At 43.4% G+C, this 23,594-nt stretch overlaps 3 protein-coding genes across 6 annotated transcripts in view; 2 read left to right on the top strand and 1 right to left on the bottom strand.

The window, feature by feature from the left end:
• LOC106744401 (probable Na(+)/H(+) antiporter nhx-9) overlaps window positions 1-3,780 on the top strand; it is a 27,853-nt gene extending 24,073 nt beyond the window's left edge. For 3 of the 4 annotated variants that reach the window (XM_014619152.1, XM_014619153.1, XM_014619150.1), the window contains one exon: window positions 2,078-3,780. In XM_014619152.1, coding sequence (XP_014474638.1) covers window positions 2,078-2,313 — 236 coding nt within the window. In that variant the 3' untranslated portion in view covers window positions 2,314-3,780. The remainder of the gene's footprint in view (window positions 1-2,077) is intronic. The other variant, XM_014619154.1, reaches the window with a different exon arrangement.
• A 4,381-nt stretch (window positions 3,781-8,161) lies between these two features.
• On the top strand, window positions 8,162-14,825 carry LOC106744402. Its single transcript, XM_014619155.1, has 12 exons — window positions 8,162-8,507; window positions 9,227-9,304; window positions 9,388-9,482; window positions 9,565-9,633; window positions 10,576-10,722; window positions 10,858-10,933; window positions 11,022-11,209; window positions 12,107-12,251; window positions 12,452-12,667; window positions 12,939-13,057; window positions 13,426-13,561; window positions 14,449-14,825. Exons 1-12 carry the CDS (start codon window positions 8,172-8,174, stop codon window positions 14,776-14,778), a joined length of 1,935 nt encoding a protein of 644 aa, XP_014474641.1. The 5' UTR covers window positions 8,162-8,171; the 3' UTR covers window positions 14,779-14,825.
• An 87-nt stretch (window positions 14,826-14,912) lies between these two features.
• On the bottom strand, window positions 14,913-23,483 carry LOC106744403 (uridine-cytidine kinase-like 1). The gene is made up of 11 exons (XM_014619156.1): window positions 23,396-23,483; window positions 20,161-20,351; window positions 19,903-20,033; window positions 18,988-19,158; window positions 18,797-18,903; window positions 18,545-18,715; window positions 17,164-17,235; window positions 16,839-17,090; window positions 16,538-16,747; window positions 16,163-16,348; window positions 14,913-15,468 (listed from the first exon to the last, which is right to left on the bottom strand). Exons 2-11 carry the CDS (start codon window positions 20,211-20,213, stop codon window positions 15,151-15,153), a joined length of 1,671 nt encoding a protein of 556 aa, XP_014474642.1. The 5' UTR covers window positions 20,214-20,351; window positions 23,396-23,483; the 3' UTR covers window positions 14,913-15,150.
• Window positions 23,484-23,594: the final 111 nt, after the last annotated feature.

Raw genomic sequence — 23,594 nt, 5'->3', positions numbered from 1 at the left:
CCCCCCCGGTGGTGGCTATTTTTGCGAGCGGGCAATTGCAAAATGAGCACGCGAGCCGCCCACAATCTGCTAACCGCTAACCGTCTCGCTTCTGAAACATCGCTTCGCCCACGACGCAAATTCCCAGTCGTCGCGGGAACACGATTTCCCCTTCATCAAGTTTCGAATTTCGTTTCGCTCCAGACGCGCCAATGCTGTTAGAGCTAAAATAGTCGGAGAAGCTTTCGAGCCGCTTGTTTTTTCTTTCTTCTCTTCTTTTATCGGATCGTGCGAATGCGCGCGCTGAGTTGCCGTTAATCATTAATCCCTGGACCTTTTTAATCTGAATCTTTTCTGCGTAATCTTTCACGCCAGCCTCCGTGGTTTTCCCATTAGTAAGCATAGGTGATCAATGGGGTTTACATGTAAACATGCGCTGCGTGATGTATGAGAGCGTGCCGTAGATCAATACTCCGCGAAAGTAGATTTTCGCTCGGATCTAGTTTCCTACGCGACGTCCGCTGCGATACTTGCAGACAGCGCCGCAGCGAACGCCGGCGGCCTCCTGAGTACGAAACCGCAATAGTTTCCCCACGAACTGGATATATTATTATTATTATTATTATTAGCTCCTATTTTTCGCAAGTTATGCACTGGCAAATGGAATTGCTTCAGCAGAGACATGATTTCTGGTTCTGTAGATCTGTAAAAACCCGTAGTATTTGTAGATGTAAATCTAGATCTAAATCTGCTAACTTAGTGATCCATATCCCGTAGATTTAAGTCAACTCCGAGTAGATATTCGTAAAATCCAACGCAGTAGCAAATCAACGTGTCCCCTCTTTAACCTTGATCCGGACAAGCGTGGTTCTTTGGGCCTCGAAGTCAGCCTTCCTTGTATTGAGTTGAGAAAAAGCAAAAGTTCGCTCCGTTTAAATTGCAACGCACGTGTTATTTTGAAGTGTTTAAATATATTAAATTAACATCTGTGTTGCAATTTAAGTAGTAAGAGATATATGAAAAAGCTTCAGTTAAGTCACACGCTTATGCGTGTGACAATAACACACTTAGACTTGCAGTATATTTAATTAAGATTGGTTGTATTTTAAAACGAATAAGTGCCATATGTACATTTTGATTAAAAAACAGAAGGAACTTTTGCATTAACTAAATATATTAATCGATGCTCATACTACTGTTATATCTAAAAGTTAGATGCTCTTTTCCGTCTTGATATTATTTTCGCGAGAAACAAAAGAGAAAGAAAAATTAAATAATATATCTTAAAGAGAAATGTAAGGCCAATAAGAGCAAAAGTCTTAATCATTCGAAATTAATTTATTTCGAATTATTTCAGTAATAATATCAGCCAAAACGATCCTTAATTATATCACATTTTGTCTATTCTTTCGCTCACACAAGTTACTTGTGAATATCGTTTTTTAAAAAGATGACAGCTTATCCTTCTAGTTTTCTTAACCGTGAACCGAGGATAATCGAGATCTTGCGCGTCAATTTCAGGACCGTTATGTCAGATTTGAATTTCGTACTCATATTATAAGCACTCAATTTGTAACGGACGTGTCGTTAGCTGGATTTGTTTGGATTTTAAATTTTCCCCTATTCGTGATTTTGATTTGCACTTATTTTGACGTTTATTAATTCCGTTTTTAATGCTTAACTTACATTCATTTGATGTAATAATTCCACTGACAAGGGCCCGAATAAGACTGAAACATTCGGATTTCTTACGCTTATTTAGCAACAATGCTCCTTTCCACACCTTTCAGTTGCTATCGATGGTGCTAGAAAACTTGCGCTTTTATTGGCTCTGTACTCCCCTTTGAGATTGCACATCAAAGAGTTTTCAGAACAATTTTATGTGTATATATTTTAATAAATTTTAAAATATTGCTAAGAAATATTCCCACTTTGACAACTTCGTCCGGCTTTTAAAGCCGTAGCTCGCCCGGATAAGGGTTGAAACGTATTTTGCCGCAGCAGCGAGACGGTTATCAAAGGATACACCGATCTCGGGCTCTTCTCCCTAGCCGTGACACTCTCACGCCAAACGAGGCCGTCGATTTTCTCCTTCCAGGCCACGCGAGAGTGCCCGCGAGGAGAGTGTCGATGCTGGAGCTCGGCACGGCCGACCGGGTGCGCTCGGAGAAGGCGGACGACGGTTCTCACTCCTTGCCCGACTGCTGGAGTGCCCAGAGGATGCGTCTTAACTCCTTCGCCTGCTCGGCCCAGATGCCGAGCCTGTCGACCGCCCTGATCACCTCCTCGTCGGAATCGTCGGAGGACGTGGACGAGGAGGAGGAGAAAGCTTGACCCTTGGGGATCGTCGAGGAGCAGCAGGAGCAGCCGTCCACGTACGCCGCGGACGTCGAGCGCCGGCGACGTCGGCCGCCCTTCCGGCGGCCGCCGCGGCGCTCGCTGCTCAGCTCGCTCCTGCGACGTCCGAGCGCGCCCGTTTGAGAGGACCTACCCTTGACAAGTCGCCTTCTGCGGCGCGGATCGTCCGAGCCTGAATCGGCCTGAATCGCGCCGAACTCGGCGCGAATCGGCGCGCGTCAGCGAATTTCTCGCAGATCCTCGCGCGGAGGACGAACGGGTTCTTGCAATGTCGGGGTTTGCGCGCGAGTGCAGATACGGGGAGAGGCGAATGTTGAGTGTTGCGATTCGAAGGAGAGAACGGAAGATATTTTTCTAAAGGCGCGACAATGAGTCTTCCGTCGCGCGATATCACCCGGTGAACTTCGCTGAAACCGGATCTCTCATTTCGACATCCCCGGTATCGCTCGTGATGAAGAATCCGAGGGTGGTGGGGAAGGCATCCGAAGACGTATCATCACGGCGAAGTGAAGAATTCGAGTGGCCGCTGTCGCTTCGTCCGCACCGCAGGAACGCGTTTGCGAACACGAGGGCGCTTGTCGAGAGCAAGGGGTTATTTCTAAATCCGTCTCTAAAGACGTCATGGAATCGTGGCCTTAAGGACTATGGAAGTACACTTGGACCTCGGCGATGACGCGCTGTCGTCCTCGTCGTCGGCACAATTCACTTGTCGGTGCTATCGGTGAAGGAAGAGAACAGTCTCGCTGAAACCGTAGCGAGTACGTCGCAGGGTTTATCGCGAGCACCTCTTCTCGAGGGTTTATTCGACGACCGCACCGAGTCGTCCGGTCATCGCTGCTTCACGACTCCGGGCTACGGTCGGGCCGTCGACTCGATCCAGTTCGCCCTGGCCAGCTTTTAGCCAGCGTGGAAGTCCGGAACTACTACGTAGAGGTGTTCCTGAAACGTCGTAAAATAGTCACGCTGCAGTCCTCCATGAGACGACGTCATTTTCGACGTATCGATTTGATTTGCCTTAAATCAATGCAATTGAATTTTCGATTTCCGTAACGCTATTAGGGGCTTGCGAAAGTCCGTAGGATCGTCGATCGTTTTACCAAACGATAAGTCATTTTGCAGAACTATCGAATAAACGCCGAACTGTCAAATAAATACCCGAAAGGTGGTAGAAAGTGATGTATATATAATAGGCATTCCGACTAAACTTTGATGGCACGTTGTTTCGTAGCTGTTAAGAGAATACCGACAAAAAGTCCGACCGACTTTTGCAAGCCTCCTGATACTTTCCATGGGAGGCGCTTTTGTTCCCGAGTAAATGATTTGTACCTCTCGTCTTGATACTGAACGTTTTCACCCATCTTGGTGATATCCGCACGGAGAAAAAGATTTCTTTGGATTAAATAAAATCTCTTTGATCGAAGCAAATTTGTCTTTTGGAATGGAACAAACAAACGAATGTTTGATTCAACAAACAGGGTTGTTTGGTTTCTCAAACAATAAATATCTTTGTAATAACACACTGAGAAAAATTTCTTAGTTACCAGAGCAAAAGCTCTTCCGTTACTTGAAGATCTATTAGGGAAAATGATCGAAAAAATTACTACTCGTTCATCATCACTTATTACTTCAACAATCATCAAACTATCACGAAGCCAATACAGAAGTGTTCGTTAAAGCAGCAAATTAAAAATACAAATTATTTACTTTCATTACGTTTGTTGTCTCATATCTATAAATTTATTGTGAGTACTGGCATCTTTAAATGAAAAACAAAAGTTTTTCTTTCGGTGCATACCTTTTGTACTTTCATCCAAACATTACAATGGTTACCGCAAATAATAAATTATTTGAAAGAAATAACACTATGTTAGAAAAAAAATTAAAGAACTTCCTTGTCTCAGTGGAACAATATTTATTATACAACAAAGTGATTTTTTCTATTGGAAACTTCTATTGGAAATTAAATATTTTATCTTTCTATTGGAAATATATTGAATATTCTATTTCTATTGGAAACTAAATAATCTAAACTAAATATTATTTCTTTAAAATACTGTTTTATCTATCAAATAACATGGTGTACTCTATAAGAAAAGCAACATTTTCACTGAAACAAAATGATACTTGATATTAAATTATTCACGTTGTTCATGTTAAACAAACCCAAGTCAAGCAGACACTAAATCCAAAGAAACCTCTGCCTCCGTGTATAAGGACGGAAAGAGATCTTTCGCTCACGTCCTCGATTATCGGTACCGCGGTCCGATCGTAGGATCCGACTGCGTGACCGATTTCCAAAAACAACTGGAACGATAATGAAAATAAAAGTGCGACGCGATGAGGAAGAAGCCGCACGTTTTTCGACCGTTCGGAAACGCTTGTGTTAACGACGGAGCGAGTCGTTAGCCCGGCCGCAGCCTCCCGCAGACGGGAGTTTAGCATTAGGTGCGTTCTATCGTTAGCGGTCCTCGTTGTCGCGATTCTAACGCACGTACGTACGTATTATACAAACGCACGCACGCAGCAGGCAAGCATGCATCGCAGTACACGTCGTGGTGTGCGTAGACGACCCGTAGCTACGCATCCCCAGCCGAATTTAGATCTACCGTAAGCGAACGATCGCGCGCCCGTTCCAGTCGACGATTCAGTCACGGCGAACTCTCTCTCCGATTCCTTCGAGCGGAATTTCACTGGAAAAATGGAACGGCCGAGAACACTCGAGGTCGAGTGACTTTTCACTCACGACCGAAGGGTAAATTTGCCGTGCTCCACCGTGCTCACAGGCACGCAAATTCACTCCGATCGATCGGGGAACATTCACGCTCGCGCAAATGGAGAGTCCACTCCAAGTTCGAGCGAAACACAATTCATCCCGCGTGATTTCGAGCGGGGCGATATTATCGCCACTCGCTCGTCGAGCGAACGCCCGCCCGCTCCCCGGTGAGATCCCGCCCGGAAAAATTCCTTTGTGAACATTTGCGCGCGCGAGGACACAACGGGAACAGATGAATCCCCCCGTTCTCCCGTCGAGTATGGCCTTAACATTTTCATGCGCGAAAGCGGATTATATACTCTCGTCTCAGTTGCGATGATGATCTCTAACGTACGGCGCGTGTGTGCGTGTGTGTACATTGTTGACGAGCAGCCACGACGGCGCTCTGCTGCGCGAGCGGAAGTACTTCCGGCGAAAGCCGGCAGGAGCGTGTACATACATACAGGTTTTTTCTTAGAGAAGATTAACAAAAATGCTAGAGGATTCTCTAGAGCGTGTCATCCTCATCGTCGTCATCCTTGGCAGCAGTCACCCTCATCCATTTTTGTTATCGTCTTATTATTTCACCGGTGGAGACAGAGAGAGAGAGAGAGAGAGAGAGGTATCATTTATAAAAAGAGACATAGAAACCGACGGGGAGAAGACGAGGAGAGAAGACGGGGTTGGAGACGGAAGGGCGGAATGCGACCATACTAGAGAGCATTCTTTATTCTAGTTAATATTGTTACTCTTGTTACCATACGCTAGTATGTTACTATACTAGTTACTCTGCTGCGCTAATATTAATAACGCGATCGTAGATCGGCAGCCCGGCGCGTCGGGCACGAGCTAGTTTCCGAGGGGAACGTCGTCGGGAATTCTTCGATGTGAATCGACGATTCGTGCGCGTAATATATATCGCGACGATACCGCACCGATGATTATCAAAATCGAAAGCCGCCCGGTTGAACGGTTGACACATCGCGCGCTCGCGCGAGACAGCGCGCGAGCGTCTCTCCCTTTGTAAAACTTTTCTCACACACACACACACACACACACACACACACACGCAATTTGTATTCACATTTGCAGCGCGAGATTCAGAGTCAATTTTATTAACGCCACAGTTAGCTTAGGGTACAAACGGATCAAATGAACAATAAACAAAAACGTGAAACCGGGCCCGTTTCACCCCGTGCTCGTTGGGGACCCTGCGAAAGTTTTTATACGCTTATACTTCCTTCCGGATCGTATATATATATATATATATATATATATATATATATCTATAAATATGTATATATGTCGTGTCCGCGGAGCAACTTGATTTGTAACATAATAACGCATGACACCTCCGGAGTCACACCGAGTCACACCACTCGCATCTACACGAGGATGAGACAGGGTATAAGTTCGTTTTGTTAAAGAAAGCAGAGAAGAGAGATAGAGAGAGAGACGGGACGGGCAACCAAAAGGAGGAGAAAAAATAGGCGAGAAAGGTAAAAAGAAGAAGAAACAGAAGGCTTTTCCGTGATGATAGACGGTGAATTATTGGGAGAACAATTTTTGCACGGATTTGGGACTTCCCCTCGCATGGAAATATTCCTCGCGGCCTTTAGTTACTTAGACCGGAATAAAACGTCGGACTAGTCTCTAGACGCTAGTCTCTACGCTGTTGATTTGTTAAAATGAAAATAAATGTTTATTTCTTAAAAGACCGTTACATCGACGTGTTTACTTCATTCTCAACCACCTCTCGCTCGTCCTCTCGTCCGATCGCTCACACGCTTCCCGATATTTTCTTCAAATATCTCCGTTTCCACGCGGAAAAATCTCAGTTCGTACAGCCAAAACGAAGATCACGAAATGCGATGACGAAAAATGATATCTCTATTATCACGATCGCGATCGGACACATTCGATTATATTAAAATTCGATTGAGATAATTGAAAACAATTCTGACCGAGTGGAAATCTTCCACAGGAATCCTTCTGTTCCTAAACAGAGGAAAATAATCTGCCGGCACGGCAAATTTTAAGATGTCGCAATAAAATCTGTTAAATCTGTCATACTATGTGGACAGCAAAACGATTTATTAAGAATACTAATTACCATTCGATGAATGATTTTGCCAAATCTACAAGTTATTTTACTATAAGAACAAATTTATAAATACAATACTATCTTGCTTTAACAGCAAATTAACGTATTCTAAGAACAAATTTACTCGACAGAATATTTGTTACAAGTAGTAACTAGCAACAAAACTGTTTCTGCTCTAATTACGAATAATTCGCTAATTTGGTTATGCCAATTAAATTTCATTGCTACCGCAACGAATATGCAGTAGTAACGACTTTTACCACAATAGCAAATTCATTTTTCTCCATGTACAACCGAGTTTTTCGTCTGGTCTTTATTTTTCCCAGGCAACTGGAAAACTCATACTAACAGAATTGCTTTCTTTCCGCGCACTGAAAAAAGAAATACTCAACAATTTATTCGGAAGATACAAGTTTTATTTCTGTGTGAGATAAAAATCCTTAAAAATGCATTTGTAGTACATGAGATTTATTTCACGGAAATAACCTTTATTTCATAAAAATAAACCTCATCTCTGCGAAACAAACCCCGCAAATAAATTTTTAACTATTTTTTTTCAATGTGTGTCGACAGTTAACATTTTAACGAAGTGCTACCACGGAATTTCCCCTCATCCCATGGTAAATTCCCCCCGTTTCCCCCGCTTTTACTTCAATTATTATTGCTTCAAGCGACATAATTAAAATGGTGTAAATTACAGACGGTAAAAATTACAGACACGCACCTGTCTAATTATCGAGCCTCCTCCTCGAACATTTCCAATGTCACGTTCATCGGTGGAGGTGGCGTCAAAGTGGTCGTTATTCGCCTAACAATTACGAGCCGGACAATAAAGTGATTATCGCTGACTAATGAAATTGGTGGACCCTCGACCTTCGGCAGATCGTTCGGCGGTGACAAAGTAGAACAGTCTTGGCGACCGCACGCAGTCGTTCGCGCCAGCAATTCTCGTCCGGAGTTGCCGATCGCGGAACAGACATGCCTGGCGGCGTCGTGTTCTTGGTTTGCATACCCACCCTGAGTTACGAGCACGAGCTGGTGTTCGGCGTGCCGCTGAAGTGTCCCGAGAAGATCGAGAAGAGCAAGAACAAGGTCGCGGTTGGCGTTGCGCCGAAGGTGGATCTGCGTCTGAAGGAAGTGAGATCGCGTCCGCAGCTGCTCACCCTCGACGACGACGGTCGCTACGACGATGCCGAGGACGACGACAGGGGCGACGGCGACGTCGGCATCGACGTCGGCATCGACACCAGGAGGCAACGCGCTCGCGGATACTCGGCGCGAACGAAATCGCCGGTCTTCGTGCCGATGGAAACGGTAGAGTGTGGTAAATTGTGCGCGTTAGCTAATGAGTGTTCTACACTGCAAGTCCAAATTCGTTATTGTCACACAAGGTGTAGTGTGACTGAAGCGTTTTTTATACATTTTCTTTACTGTTTAAATTGCAACACAGGTGTTAATTTAATACGTTTAAACGCGGCGGAATAACGCGTGCGTTGCGACTTAAATGGTGAGAAATGTGTAAAATGAACTTCAGCCAAATAACATAGAAAAAATCTGTATTAACTAGAAAACGGAGCAACCAGATGCCAAGGAAATCGAATTTCTGGTTCTTATAACCCAAATGCGGTTCTTGTAACCGGAAATTCTGTTCCCTTCACCCGAAATGCATCTAATTGTTCCCTTTCTGGCTAAACAACCAAACTTTTTTCCACACACGCATGTGTGCGTGACAATAACACACTTAAATTTGCACTATATTCCGGTAGACTTCTCGAATAGAACGCCCTCGTATTTTGAACGCTTGTTCTGCGCTCGTTATGCGATCATTATTACACGGAAAAAATCTGGTTGTCACCAAAATGCACCTGGTTGTTCCTTTTCTGATTAATACAACTAGATTTTTTTCCGTGTATATTTCAAGAATTCTTCTCTCGTAAATAAATGATGATCAAACGATTAAATAAGTTAATCGTTGGATCGTGTGAAAATGTGAAAAATCGGGAAAACGTGAGTCGCGTGATCGAAACCCGCAGGTTCTCGGCGAGCTCCTTAAGAAGCTGAAAGTAGAGCACGTGGTATGGTGCAAGGATAAGGAGGACATGTATTACGAGGTAGGATCAGACCCGTTCATGAGTATTCTCTCTCGCGTTTTACCCTCACGAGTGCGAATGCAACGAGAACATTTTGACGAAAGGTGATCTTTCCGGTCCCCGCCGGCGAGCCCTGCGAGAACTGCATACACTGCCTCACTGAGATGGGCATCGGAGTCAAGATGAACTCGATAGTAAGGTGATATCATGCCGAGTTCGCGAGAATAGCACCAGCGAGTTCGGGTTACTCCGGAATTATGACGTCGGCCGATTTCTTTCAGCGTGATCCCGACGCAGTGCACGTACAGCGCGGCAGGATTGCCGGTCATCAAGGACGACGCTGCTCGCAGGTTCGCTCGGTCAATTTCGGTTAGCACTTTGATTGCCATGGCGATTTTCGCAGATTGTCTCAGGGCTTATAACAAGTTTGCTACCAGTGTCACATATGTGTGACAGCAAATTTCTTGTCTGTCTACGTAGTCACTCGCATACCTTTGTTTTTTATTATGATAATTAGGATGATTATTAAGAACGCTATAACTTCGTTGGAAACTATATGTCTATACCGACAAATCCGAAATTGCCATCTGGACGCGCGCGCCTTTAGGCAAGCAACCCGTCGTAAAATGGGTCGTATGCTGATGCAACACCCTATACACCTATACACTGAGAGAAAAATCGTTATTTTCGGGGACAACGATATTCTTTTTTATTTTAACCACAAAAATAATAGTAGCGTTATTATTTTTATTACTAGAAACTAGATAATTCTCTTGACCATTTTTGTGGTTAAAGTGAAGAAAAAAGATATTGTCCCCGAAAATAACTATATTTTTTTCTCAATGTATGAACTTAATAGTCGAAATATCGAGAGAATTTATAGCCCCGAAGTAGCATTAAAATTAAAAGTAGAATCAAAAGTCCAAGAGAGAGGTTAATAAGTGTTAGTATCGCAAAAATAGGTTTTTATTCGTTTACAAATATGATAGATATATGCTAACTACTCTTAAGAGCATCAAAGTAGCATAATAGTTTCAACTCGGGTACTTACAATTCTTAATGCATATATCCATCAACTAGTTTTCTTAGCCTCCTATCGAGGTTTAATTCGTTAGGTGCGATTTAATCACGTGTAAGTTAATTCAGTCACTCGTAAGTTGACTTAATAAGCGATGGGATCATAATTACTGGTGATCCCCGTGGCGATCAATGTGCCAAAGACATCGATATCGAAAATGAAAATTACCTCTATCAAATCCGATATCATCCGACACGCGTTTTGTGTCCCTCAGGCGAAAGGAGGCGGAGGATCGTAGGAATGCATGGGACGATTTCGTGGGATCGATCAGATCGAAGTTGACGGTGAAGCAGGTGGTCGATGGAGTTCGCAGCGGTGGCGATCTCAGCTTCGACTACGTGCTGCTGGTCTTGACCGCGGAGTAAGGGGACCGTTGTCTCGCTCTCGAGCACGTTCTGCGACAATTGGGGATATCATGCATAATCATAATTATTAGTCTTATATAGACACGTAAGTAACGTGTGTATACCTGTTTGCAAAAGTGACGGTTTTACAGCTGCCTCGCCGCGCTCGGACTCGTCGAGAACAGCGCGACCAACGTCGTCGCGGCAATGCTGGTGTCACCACTCATGGTAAAGCTCCTTGACGCGATATTACGCTAATTGCCCCTTGTCCTGCCTTGCTGCTTCGACGCGCGTCTGATCGTCTCGTTGACCGAAGGGACCCGTGATGTCGCTGACCTTTGGGACCATCATAGCCGACAGGGATCTGCAGCTGGTCGGCCTGAAGAGTCTGATGCTCGGCATCTTCCTCTCGATACTCTTCGGCTTCATCTTCGGTCTCATCCTCGGCACGACGGAGATGCCCTGGGGCTACAACGACTGGCCCACCGATGAAATGAAGGGCAGGTGTGTGTTGCGATGGACAGGTCGCGCGTATTCGAATTATTATTTTATTATATATATTATATATATTATATATATTTTATATATCATATCATTGTTATATTATATTATCATATTTTGTGTATAATATAAATATGATAATATAATGTAATATGTAAAACAGATGTACATGGGTATCTGACGCAAGCCATCCCATCCGTCACTCAGCCAACGCAATGATACAGCCGATGTATAACGTATATGAATTTCTAAATCATGCTTCATAGAGCGTCAAAGTTACTTTTACGTTGTTGCTGTATAAAACTGTCATCCTCTTTTAAAAATACAAGTAATGATACATATATATTAAATATCTTATTTCATACTTCGTGGATGTTATATATGTATGCTACGTTTGAGTCTTCTTAAGATCATCTTCAATTACTGTACAGCTCATTTCGTTGGCTACGAAATATCCGAAGATAAACTCAAGAGGGTCTTCGATATAGGATCTGGCTATGAATACTGCACTGTAACTATGATATTCGTTACATAACTTTTAATTTCCACATTACGTAGTAGCAATTGAATTATAGTCGACTATCCATATACTTGTAGTTTAGATCAATATGAGCAAAAAAGTTCTCTACCATTTTGCAAATAACTACGCCAATTTTCGAGCCATTGATTAAAGAAATCTCTATACATGTGGCCATATTCAATAATTACCCAAAATGTTGCGTGGTTGTTTGCAAAATGGTAGAAGACTTTTTTATTCACATTCACTCAAACCACAAATATATGACGAATAGAACCGACTTGCGTCAGACACCCTGTGTAACATAACACATATATACAATATTATTTCATACTTAATGTCACGTTACATTGAATATCTTCGATGACATTTCACCCACGCAGAGGCAACTATAGATCACTTTGGATGGGTGTCCTGTGGGCTCTGCCATCCGGTACAGGCGTTGCGGTCGCTTTACTGCAAGGCAGCAATGGACCGCTGATTGGCGTCGCCATATCGGCCTCATTACTGCCGCCAGTCGTTAATTGCGTGAGTGAACAACATATTGTAGTTCGCTATATTGCCGCGAAACATAAAGCGAACGGTATAATTACGGTGATTACACGACCCATGAAGATACCCGCGCGCCCATTTCGCGCTTCTTGCCGTTTGTGCGTAAGACGGTCGACGATGATGGACGTAACCACGTTTCTACAGAGACTGAGAGCTCGCTCTCTTATTCTTCGCAGGGTCTATTCTGGGCTCTCGGCTGCATATGGCTCATTTACCGGCCCATAAAAATGCCCCACATCAAGGGCGAGTCTTACACGAACTTCAATAGCTCGTACAAGTACATCTACACCGACTACTTGCCGGTCGAGTTCTTCTGCAACGGCATTATCAGCGCCTGCTTGACGTTTATTAACGTAATGTGCATCTTTATTACGGCGATAATAGTATTGAAGGTAATTAAAGTTAGTAAGCGGCGCGGCGAGTAATTGCCGGGAATATAGCCATAAATTGCGCCCGCGGGGGCCCCCATGCGAGCCCCGACACCACGTATTATTTCTTTATGCACATGTCGCGACCGCTAATTGTAGAATTTTTACCACCGACTAATTACGTGACTCAGCCGCCGATACGACGCGATTCGCCCGGCGATTTTAATAATTTCAAGCGCGCCTGTTTTATCGTCGTTTTTATTTCTACTTTTAACCTCCCTCCGTTCGATCTCAGATTAAAGAAGTGGCCGCGCCGTACACATCCACGCCGGAACTGCGTCGATTTTGGGAGCACGACATCCGTCTAGTCCGCGATAAGAATATCTCGAGGGATAACAGCTCTCTCGATTCGAGGTAAGGGGGAGTTATCACGAACTCCAGTGTAAACTCCGTCAAAACAAACATTGCGAAGCCGCAACATTACATCATGTTACCGCACGGAGGAAAAAATATCGGTTGAATTAACGTGACGATGAATGAGCCGAGCGCGTTTTGATCGGAGGAAATAGAAATTCTTTCTTACAGAAATAGAGGAGTGGAATCAAAAATGTGAATCCTGGAATTCTCATGAACCAAATTCGGCTCTTAAGAACTCCAGAAATGTTGTTCCTCCTTTTTTTTTTTTCTACCAAATCGCGTTTGATTTGTTCATTGTCAGATTAACTCGACTTAGTCTCTTTTCTATCTTTTTTCTTCGTGTAACATACCGATGCGCGAATTAGTTACTACGACGGGCTGAGCAAAGTCAAACAACGAGCGCTGGAACGCACGCTGAACGCAGCGGTGAGGGAAGCGATGGACGATGAGACTTTTAGAAAAGTGCAACGGCTCAGTTACGGACAACACGGACCGGAAGAGGTACCTTGATTCTTTGGTTTTCACTTCTAATATTCTAATATTCGATTTCATCAACGATTGTGTAAATTTTCAACCGAGTTTAGCCCGTTGCGGTCTTATGTCGAGCGTCGTTCGACACCGCGTTTCGTTCCAACGCGTCCTATGACGCGACAGAGTCGACGTTACGCTAAAAGAGATCAGATAAGAGCTGCGGTGTAGCATCATAAATGTTTTCCAAAGTAAACGGTACCAAGCGGATGAGCGATTGGCGAAATCTGTGCGGACCGCAACTGGGACGAAATTGCGAATACAGCGCGGACCGCAACGGGTTAAATTCTTCAGACAAAAATTTAAGGTTGCGATTGAGTCCGAACAATGGACTTTTTATGCTCTAAGAAGTACCCTGCAAATAAAAGTCTGGTAGGACCCGATTCGGTTTGTATATGTGTGAGATTCATTGTCAAATATAATTTAGTCCGACCTATATCCGTTTTGATAAAATCAGACCCGAGTATGAGCTGAAATATCTTGCCAGTAAAATAATCCGGTCTAGACTCGGGTCTGACTTGATCAAAGCGGATATAGATCGGATTCAATTATATCTGATAATGCATCGGACTCTATCGGGCCTCGATTTGCAGAATCCTGGCTCTAAATAACAAAATGTGACGTAATTTCTGAGAAAAGCGCGCTGTCAAAAGTCGCAATAACGCTCGAACCTTAATAAATGACATTTGATGGCACTGGGAACGCTTTTTACTATAGATTACGTTACAATCTAGTGCTTCGAGCGAAAGGTTAAAGGCTCACCACATCTATTGTAGATCCTGACTGAATTGACGTTGATGAAACCGGATAAATCGAACTTGATTTGATTCAATGATTTACCATTGACGAATTACGCGCAGATCGGACCTCGGCTTGGTCTTCATAATCGCGGGAACACGAGCAGAAGCAACATGAAGAAGAACGAGAGCGTGGAGGAGTTAGGCGCGGATCTGCGCTCGCGCATGGACCGCTTGACGAGTTCCGACAACACGAGCGAAGACTTGGCCGCTTTGGACCGACTGATAACGTATCTTTTGGGCCAGCCGAGTAATCCCGCCGGTAGCAACCTGGGCTCGTGGAGACGTTCGCGTCGCGCTAGCGTGCGAGGATACCGACAGCTACGCGGCAACGCTGCCGGCGTCGCGGAAACCGGCGGCGTCGGCGCCAATATCGGCACGACGCCTCTTTGAGAAGGTCACGGGATACGCTCCGAGAATATCGGATGCGAGCCTGGTGAACAGACAACGAACGAAATAATAAATAATAATACAAGGAAATAGAGGGAAAGGCGGTAGACTATCTTTCTCAAGATATATAATCATGATTAAAATAAAAGGTTTAATAATGTTTACCTGCACACGATCGTCCATGCGTAAATCAAAATAACATTTAATAGCGCTAGTCTATGATATGAAAACCAAAACATCTTGGTCGCAAATTCGCAATAATAATGTATCTTTTTATTAAAGATACGATAGATCGTTTCGTAGTCGTGTTGATATCACAATTTAAACATCATCGAATATGCGGTTTGAACGGAGAGATCCAAGAATTGCGGCAGCTCAGTCGTCAATGGAAGAGGGCTCGGTGCCGAAGTATCTGTCGCCGAAGTTCCCGATGCCGGGTAGAACGTAGAACTTTTCGTTGATCTCGGGATCCAACGCGGACGTGACGATCTTCACACGCGGGAAAGCATACGCGATCGAATGCACGCCGGATTCCGCCATCAGCAGCGACACCAGGAGCACGTTCTCTTCGGCGACGTCGTGGTCCAACAACACTCTGATCGCCATAATGGCAGCCGCACCGGTGGCGACCGTGGCGTCCATCAAGATCACTTTGTAATCCTTGATGTCCTTCGGTAGTCGGAGGTAATATAGCTGGAAACGTGCGAGAGATCACGTGATCTGCAGACAATCACGTTGACGAGAACTTGGGACTTAGCGGAATGGCCGACTTGTAATTTTAAAACGATGTTTCATGTCTTAAATCTTTGTGTAATTATCACTTTTTTATTATACAGTGTTTTTTCATCAATCACAAACAGAGCGATTTTCTAGTTTAACATTCCAGACACAAGATAGTTATTGTGCGTTATTTAAGACAAAGCCCGGGTCTACGGTAGGTTTTAAGCCTTAAGTCTTAAGAAATTGACCAATTATAGTTGAATGTGAAAATAATCGACTGTGATTGATCAATTTCTTAAGGCTTAAGGCTTAACACTATTATAGACCGGGATTTAGATCAACAATATAGGTGTAGTAAATCTCCAGCTTTTCACCAAAATAAATTGGAACATAATTTTTAGCAAAATTCTTAGCGCTCCCAGACACACAATTTCTAAAATTTAATTTAATTCTTAAAATTGCCATTTATTCCTAAATTAAAAATTCAAAATAAATATAATGTATTTCATTCCAAAATCTAATGTTATTACTATACTCTTGGCAGCGTGGCAATTCCTTTTGTCAGGAAGTACGTTACATTTTATCGAGTAGATTCAAGCTTGAGGCATATAAAATGTAGCCTTGAATCGGTAAATCAACCATTCCGCTGAGGTCCCCTGGCACTCACCTCGGGTTCGCCGGTCTGTTGGTTGGTTTGGATCAGAATCTTTCCTATTCGAATGTCTTTACACACGTCCCGAACAGCCTGTTCCATGGTCTCGCCGGCGCGCAATATGGATACGCCGCATATCTTGTCCGTCGCGCCCCGCTTGCCGTTGTACAACACCCCTTGCGGGGTCTCTATCGTCACTTCCTTCACATAAAAATAATTAACCGTGAAACGCCGATTTCGTCGGGTCCTGTGCGATATAGATTTGTAGATCAAACAGTGATAGAATAGCGGTGGCGATTCCATCGGCGATAACGTAGATAAACAAATTGTCCACTTGAAGCAAAAGCGCCGCTAAGAGCACCCTCATCTCGCGATTATAGCTGCACTTACCTCGAATGGCAACAAAGATAAAGCGTATTCGATGACCAGGCGGATTAATCGTTTCGAATAGAAGATAAATTCATCCCGATAAGTCTCCTTGTTGCGTATAAACGTGTGCAGACCCTTGATCTGTGGCGTATCCGGAAGCAAGTAGAGCGACGACGGCAATGGTTGGCCGATGTACGAGTGCGCCAGCTTCTGCCTCAGTTTGAAGCCCCTCTGGAAGCGATGCGAAAAATCGATAATTACGCGATAATGCATTGATAGCGGCTCGGTACGTAAAAGTAACAAATGGAAACTGATAATTCACCAACTGAAGTTGAGTGTGAACATGTTGCACGATCAGCTCTATTGCCACTTCGTTCTCGCCTCCGCGCGGCACGATGATGTCCGCATGGACCATGAGAGGTGCGATGTAGTAGTAAAACGCGGGTTGAACCATCGTGCTGTACTGTTTCAACACACCCTCAAGATCCCTTCCTCTTTGCGAGATATCCCTCTTCAAGCGTCTGGCGAGTCTAATGTCCGCGTCGGTGTCGACGAAAACCTTCATGTCGCACATCTGAAAGTGAAGCATTGGTCATTCTCGATCTTACGTGCGATCTTCAAATTCACTGATCCCATTGTAAGCTTACTTTCAACACGTCGACGTTGTAGAAAGTCAATATTCCCTCGAATATAATGACGTTGGCACCGTACATGGTTTTCTATCGAATAAAGGGAAAAGATTGCGACAGGCATCAATGTCTTAATATTATAACTATATATAGGATGTCTCAGCATAAAGAGAACATCTAAACATCTCTTTCGTTCTTAATGATATGAGAAATGTTTAGAGCGGTTTTGAATGGGGAAATCAAATGGAAGGAAAAATTTTTACGGTCATTTTTTCGATTTTTTTAAGATTCTCATATTTAGGCTCCCTAGATATTTAGGTGTTCTCTTCATGTTGGGACACCCTGTATATTATAACGTATACATATTATTATTACACTTCTGTGTGAAAGATTGAAATTAATGTGCGCAGTTGTGTAAATGTTTTCATTTGGAAAGTGTTCAAAATTCCAATTGAATTCAAACGGAAAACGTTAATGTTATCATGCTCATCATGTGAGCCGAGCATGATGCGGGAAACGATCTCGAAACGATAACACGCGGATTGCGGACCAACAACAACACAAGTAAATATGAAACACGCGTGTCTAATCACGTGTTCGGTCATAAGAACACCTAATTGTCATGTTGTATCAAAAAACATTGCCACAGTTGAACATGATCGAAAAGGCTTCGTCCGATCGAAGGTCAATCAATTTATTCGTTCCGCTTGGAAAAAAAAATGATATCGGTATATAAACTGGATGCCTTGAGAGCACGAGAGAGACCGTTGAAGTAACGTTGAGCGAACTCTCAGAGAGAGAGAGAGAGACTTGTCTGATCGGAATTCGAACAAGCTGTTCGGTTCTAATTTTTTCGCGTATCTCGGCTCGCTACGGGTTCGACCGTCCGTGCGAGACATCTAACGTTCTGTATTCATCTCGTTACGAGACATCTTTCGCGTCCTCGCGACGACTTCGCGAGTGATTGTCGGTCTTTCATTTAATCATATTTGTAATTTCTGAACGTTGTGATCGTCGACTTGAATCGTATTGCGTCTTGTAACAGCGGTTGCGCGTGGCACAAAAAGAGGAAGAACATCTCACGCCCCGCATTGTAAAGGCCAGATCGCCATTCTGTCTCAACAGCAGAACAAACCATTGCACAACCGATTTCAAAGAATTTCCCTCATCACACCGATTCTTCATTGCATTCCGTGCATTCTGCGCTGGGCAGATCCAGTTGGAGCATTGCACGCGAGAAATTGAGTGCATTCGCTCACAAACAGAAAGTAAAACGAGAAATTTACACGTGGAGTTGGTCAGTTTGGATTTCTGAAAGGCTCGTTTCATGTCAGACGCGGAAATCACGGTTAATTTCTCGCGCATGCAGCGACAAGTCGCAACAAGTACGTCAACTTACCGTTCTACTCTCCCTGCTATGCGTTACAAAGTTATAAATAGGAACTTCCACCATTCGTCCTTCCTTCAAACGTTGCAATGTAGTCTTGAGAAGCTCGAAGTCAAAAGCATCAGGATGATCAAAGTTGTATTCGTTGCGTGCAGCCATATCGTGTTGCTTTTCGTTCAACACCTTGTGAGACAAACACGACTAACTTTTGTTACATCATTCTGTACCATATCAATGACGAGTGCGTAGAATATTTCGACGCACCTTGTAAAATGAATCCATACTCAGAAGAGTAACCCAAGGAACGTCCAGAGATTCTATAATTTTCGTCGCTACTGTTGTTTTGCCAGACGCGCTGCCACCGCAAATGCCTGTCGCAAAACGAATCCTTCGATCAGATTTGTCGTGGTAATGACGAGATCTACGTTATTTTCACCTTAAAAGTTGAATACTACCGATGACAAACGGTTCCACTTGTTGACCGGCCGAATTGTACCAAGGTGGCCTACCAGCCGTGTAAATAGTTCGCGTTTTGCTTCTGAGAATCGACTCAGCCGATGTCTTCTTGCTTGACTGCGACATACTGGTGGTACGTTGTCTGCGCGACCGCGGTGACTTCTGCGACCCTGTTACAATTAAGTAACACGTTACCTTTCATCTTGTACAACCATTTACTCTTACATATGCTTTCCTTTCTAGGATACTACCGGTACTTCAATTTTTCTCATTTTTTTACAAATTTTATTTCAACCTTATTCTTACCAATTTTCTTTCATTCTTATACGGTGAAATAATGCTAATTCAATTGAGAATTCAAGGATGGTGGGATCAAAGGTAGGAAAGATTCGGTATACTTTTTACACTGCCTTTGGAATGAGTTGATCAAGGAAACATCGGGACATTGGATTGCTTTCATCTGCTCTCATAGGTACAACTTCATTGAACCACTGAGCCTGCAATGGATTTATGCGCAGCTTAACGAATATGATCACATATATATTCATACTGTACGTCACGAGCTAATTATACGATTGCAGTTACTTCATTCACTGATAACACGATATCTGACGCAATCCTACGTTAAAGTAGATTCGTAAAAGTCAATCTGAAACGTATGATTAGTCTGTTATCAACTATACTTACACAAACCTTATGTACTCTCATATCCATGTTGAAAACTTTGATAAAAAAAACATCACGCATCCTCATGGTTTATTTTACTCTATCTTAGCTATTATCTGATAAGTGAAGCAGATCACACATGAGAAATTAAACAGAGCCTACCGACAACACATGGTTCACATTCGACCTTCAAAGAGATCCTGGGAGAGCTGATTGGGAAAACAGACAAGTCAAAAATATATATCTACCTGTGGACGGTGGCCGGGGCGACTGCGGAGTCGGCGTGCCGACGTCGGAACGCCTGTGATGTTCGGCATCTTCGCACAGCTCGTCCACGAGGCAGATCTCTCGGTCGTCCAAGCACACATCGGCGTCGTCGCTACGAGGAGGGAACAAGCAAAAAATTTCCACGCTTAGTAATCGGCTCGCTTATTCGTCGAGACACGTCGACGAGGCGCGAGGTCATTCACGGCTGAATAATCGCGAGCACCACGTGCACGCCTTACCTCTCAGAACTCGCTGAACTAGGTGGCTCACAGTGCTGCATCTTCGCTGCCATTGTCCCGTCGTTCTCCTGGCTGGAGACCACCGTCTCCGTCGTCTCCGTCGTGTCCGTCGTCGTCGTCACTTTCAACGGCGGAAACGTCCGCTACAGGGCTGCGTTCGACGCAATCTACTGCGTCGCACGTACAGGTCACTGTACACCGAAAAAGTTTTACACGAGGCTACATCGAACGTCACCTCGCGCGTTTTTCCGTCTGCTGCTGCCGTCTGCTGCACGCAACCAACACACACACGCGGTGCGTATCTAATCGCGCGCGCATGTGCAACAATCGTGACATCTGATAGAAGATCCACGCTCGGTCAGATCGATGTTCGATAGCCCGCAATATCGATGTCCTACGATTATCTTCAGGCGGTCGACCACGAATCTTTTCCCCGAGCGTGCTTCGATGGAAATATTTTGTAGAAAATGTAATTGAAATTTTACCGAAATGTTCTTCAAATTTCCCCCCAATCGATCCTATTTCATTATTATTCCATCGATGTCGCAGTGAAAATTCGGTTTCCGGTTAAATTCAGTAATTTCACGATGTCTAAAAAATTCGTCGTTTTCAGTACAATTTAACTTTCCTTATATTTCGCAATATTATATTAAATTTCATAAGGAAAATTATATGATTCATTATGAAAATTAAGAAAAATTATATTATTCATGATAAAAATAAGGAAAATTATATTACTCATGATAATTATATGATTCATTTTGAGATATATTCAGTAACTATTTTTCTGTAATTTCATTTAATGTTTCATCGATTTCATAGTACTTTCAGCAAAATATTTCCATCAGAGTGAACTCGTGAGAAGTGAAAAGTTTCAAAAGTAAAGCGTATAGAAATATTTACTTCCCATGATAAAATTACAGATAAACGGAGGCATTTGCACGATTGAATGCACGAACCATCCCCCTTGAGAGATTCACGAGATAATATAACTTATTGTTACTAATTGCCGCGGACTTCGACGCGATGATGAATCTGTAATTAAAAAAAACCACTTTTCATTTTTCCGCAGAAAAGAACCGAAAAAATCGCACGAAGTTAAAAAAAAATATTTTAGAAGATCAGCTGCTTGTTAGAGCTGATAGAATATTTTCTTTAAAAAAAAAAAGTAAATATAGTTTTATCCATTACATACACACACACACACACATATGCACGCACGCATATACTTAAGGGGGTCCTGGAGTCGTCTTGTTTTACCGCAAATTTATTAATACTATACTATTGTTATTAGCTGTACAGAATTAAAAATCCTTTTGCAGAATTATGATACACACGTTAATATAGACGAGAATGGTTGACTTCATTTGAAAAGTGAAAATAAGTTTTTTAATTTGTTAACTTTTTAATTTTTTGAATAATCAACTTTCCTCGTTTACATTAACATGTGTATTGTAATTGTGCAAAATGATTTTTAATTCTGCACAATTAATGACAAGTATAGTATTAACAATCCAGACAGCACAAATGTCCAAAATCGAGACATGAAACGTCTTTTAGACGCTTGAAGTCGTGTTTAAGTTAAGATGTAAGAAGTTAAGTTAAGATATAAGAATCGATATAAGAAGTCTTTAAGATGTTTTTAAGACGTCTAAAAGACGTCTTATGTCCCGATTTTGGACATTGTACTGTCTGAGAAGTTTGCAGCAAAACATAACGACTCCCAGAATCCCCTTAAAGCACGAGAAATCCCCTTCTCTGTCTCTCTCTCTCTCTCTCTCTCTCGCGCACGCTTTCTCTCTCTTCCCCATTTCTCTTTCTCACGTGCTTTTACTTTATAACCAAACGTTTAAATTTTATCGTTTAAGAAATCTGGAAATTGGAAAAAGGCTACTAGCAAATGTTACAAATAACTAGGATAATATAGCAAAAAAATTAAGAACAGAAGATGAAAACAAAGAAATTCCATTTACGTGGAGAAAATTATCATTATCACTCTTTACTATTTTATTATACACATTTAATATAATCTATAGCCTAAAAACACATATATCAAAAATTAAGATTCAATATATGTACAGTTCAAGCATGTAAAATCGTACACATATATATATATATATATATTTGTGTGTATGTGTGTATGTATTTATTTATTTCAAAAAAAATTTCAATGAGAAAATATCTAAGAACCAGAACCGAAAAAAACCGTTATTTACACAACACTGGAATACCTTCATTGATTAAGGAACCAAAATCGAAAACCGAAACCTTCATCAAATATTTTAACGGACCTAGGTATCGATCATATAACTTTTCTCCTAGGACGGAAACGTGAAATAATTTCAAATTAGAAAATTTATATTTTTTTTACGAGTTCATACTAGAAGAGAATATTTATGACCATCTAGGCGTCGATCATGAATCTTCTCTTCCAGCCTGAATTCGTGAGAGATGTAAATTTTCTAGTTTTACAACATTCATTTTTCACGTTTCCGCCCTAGGGGAAAAATGACGTAATCGATACTCTGAACCGCGACCGGACTGATATTTTCATTCGATCTCTAGTGCCGATGTTGGATTGTCCCTCTGGACTGAAAAGAATAATCCAATCTTAGGTCAGAAAACGTCGAAAATTGTAAGAGAAACATTCCGCTGAAGGTGGCCGTTAGTCTCGATTTGAAATTGGCCGAGTTCGGCACGAGGTTCGCCGCGGGAGAGCGACGACGCCGGCGGTGCCAGGCACACGTTCGAAATGGCGTTTCGCGTGGGGAGCAAAAAACGCGACGCGTACGATCGGCAATGGCGGTATCTCCCGCGACATCGAGCGTGTTTCTTCCTCGCCTCCCGTGGACGTTCAAGCGTCCGGCGAATCGCCGCCGCCGAGTCACGTTGCGTGACACAGCGCACGACGCGCAACACGACGCGCATGTTGCACCGAATTGCGGCGAATCATGCACTCCATTCAGCCGGTAACACCGGCACGATCCTCCTGCCGACCGGCCGAGCGCGAAGTATATTCTCTCGCCGAGAGACGGACAGAGGGGGAGAAAGAGAAGGAGCGAGCGAACCGAAAGTTACCCCGAGGCTTACCCCCGATGGCTTCTGCGTCGTGTTGACTCCGCGTCGCGTGACGTCGCGCCGCCGTCTTTTAATAGTCCGCGACCGGTTGGCCCGTGCGGAGCAGCACAACGCGGAGAGCGCGATACAACGGTAGGCGACGCGACGCGATACGTACGTAAGAGTCGGGAGACGCGCCCTCGTTCGACCTTGAGGCCTATAACCGGTAACGCGCAACGTTCGATGTACGGAGCATCGGCGCGCGGAGAATTGCTGCTGATCGCCGCAACGAGCCCACCACCGCGACAAGCCGCCCGGCCGCGCTCCTCCTGCTCGCTCCTAGCGCTGTTTACCACCTCGTCGGCGGCGCCTCATCC

This window comes from Dinoponera quadriceps, unplaced genomic scaffold, assembly GCF_001313825.1.
Source record: "Dinoponera quadriceps isolate SergipeBrazil2010 unplaced genomic scaffold, ASM131382v1 scaffold777, whole genome shotgun sequence".
Classification (NCBI taxonomy): Eukaryota; Metazoa; Arthropoda; class Insecta; order Hymenoptera; family Formicidae; genus Dinoponera; species Dinoponera quadriceps.
Note: the sequence above shows the minus strand (reverse complement) of the source record. Positions and strands in the feature narration are given on the sequence as shown.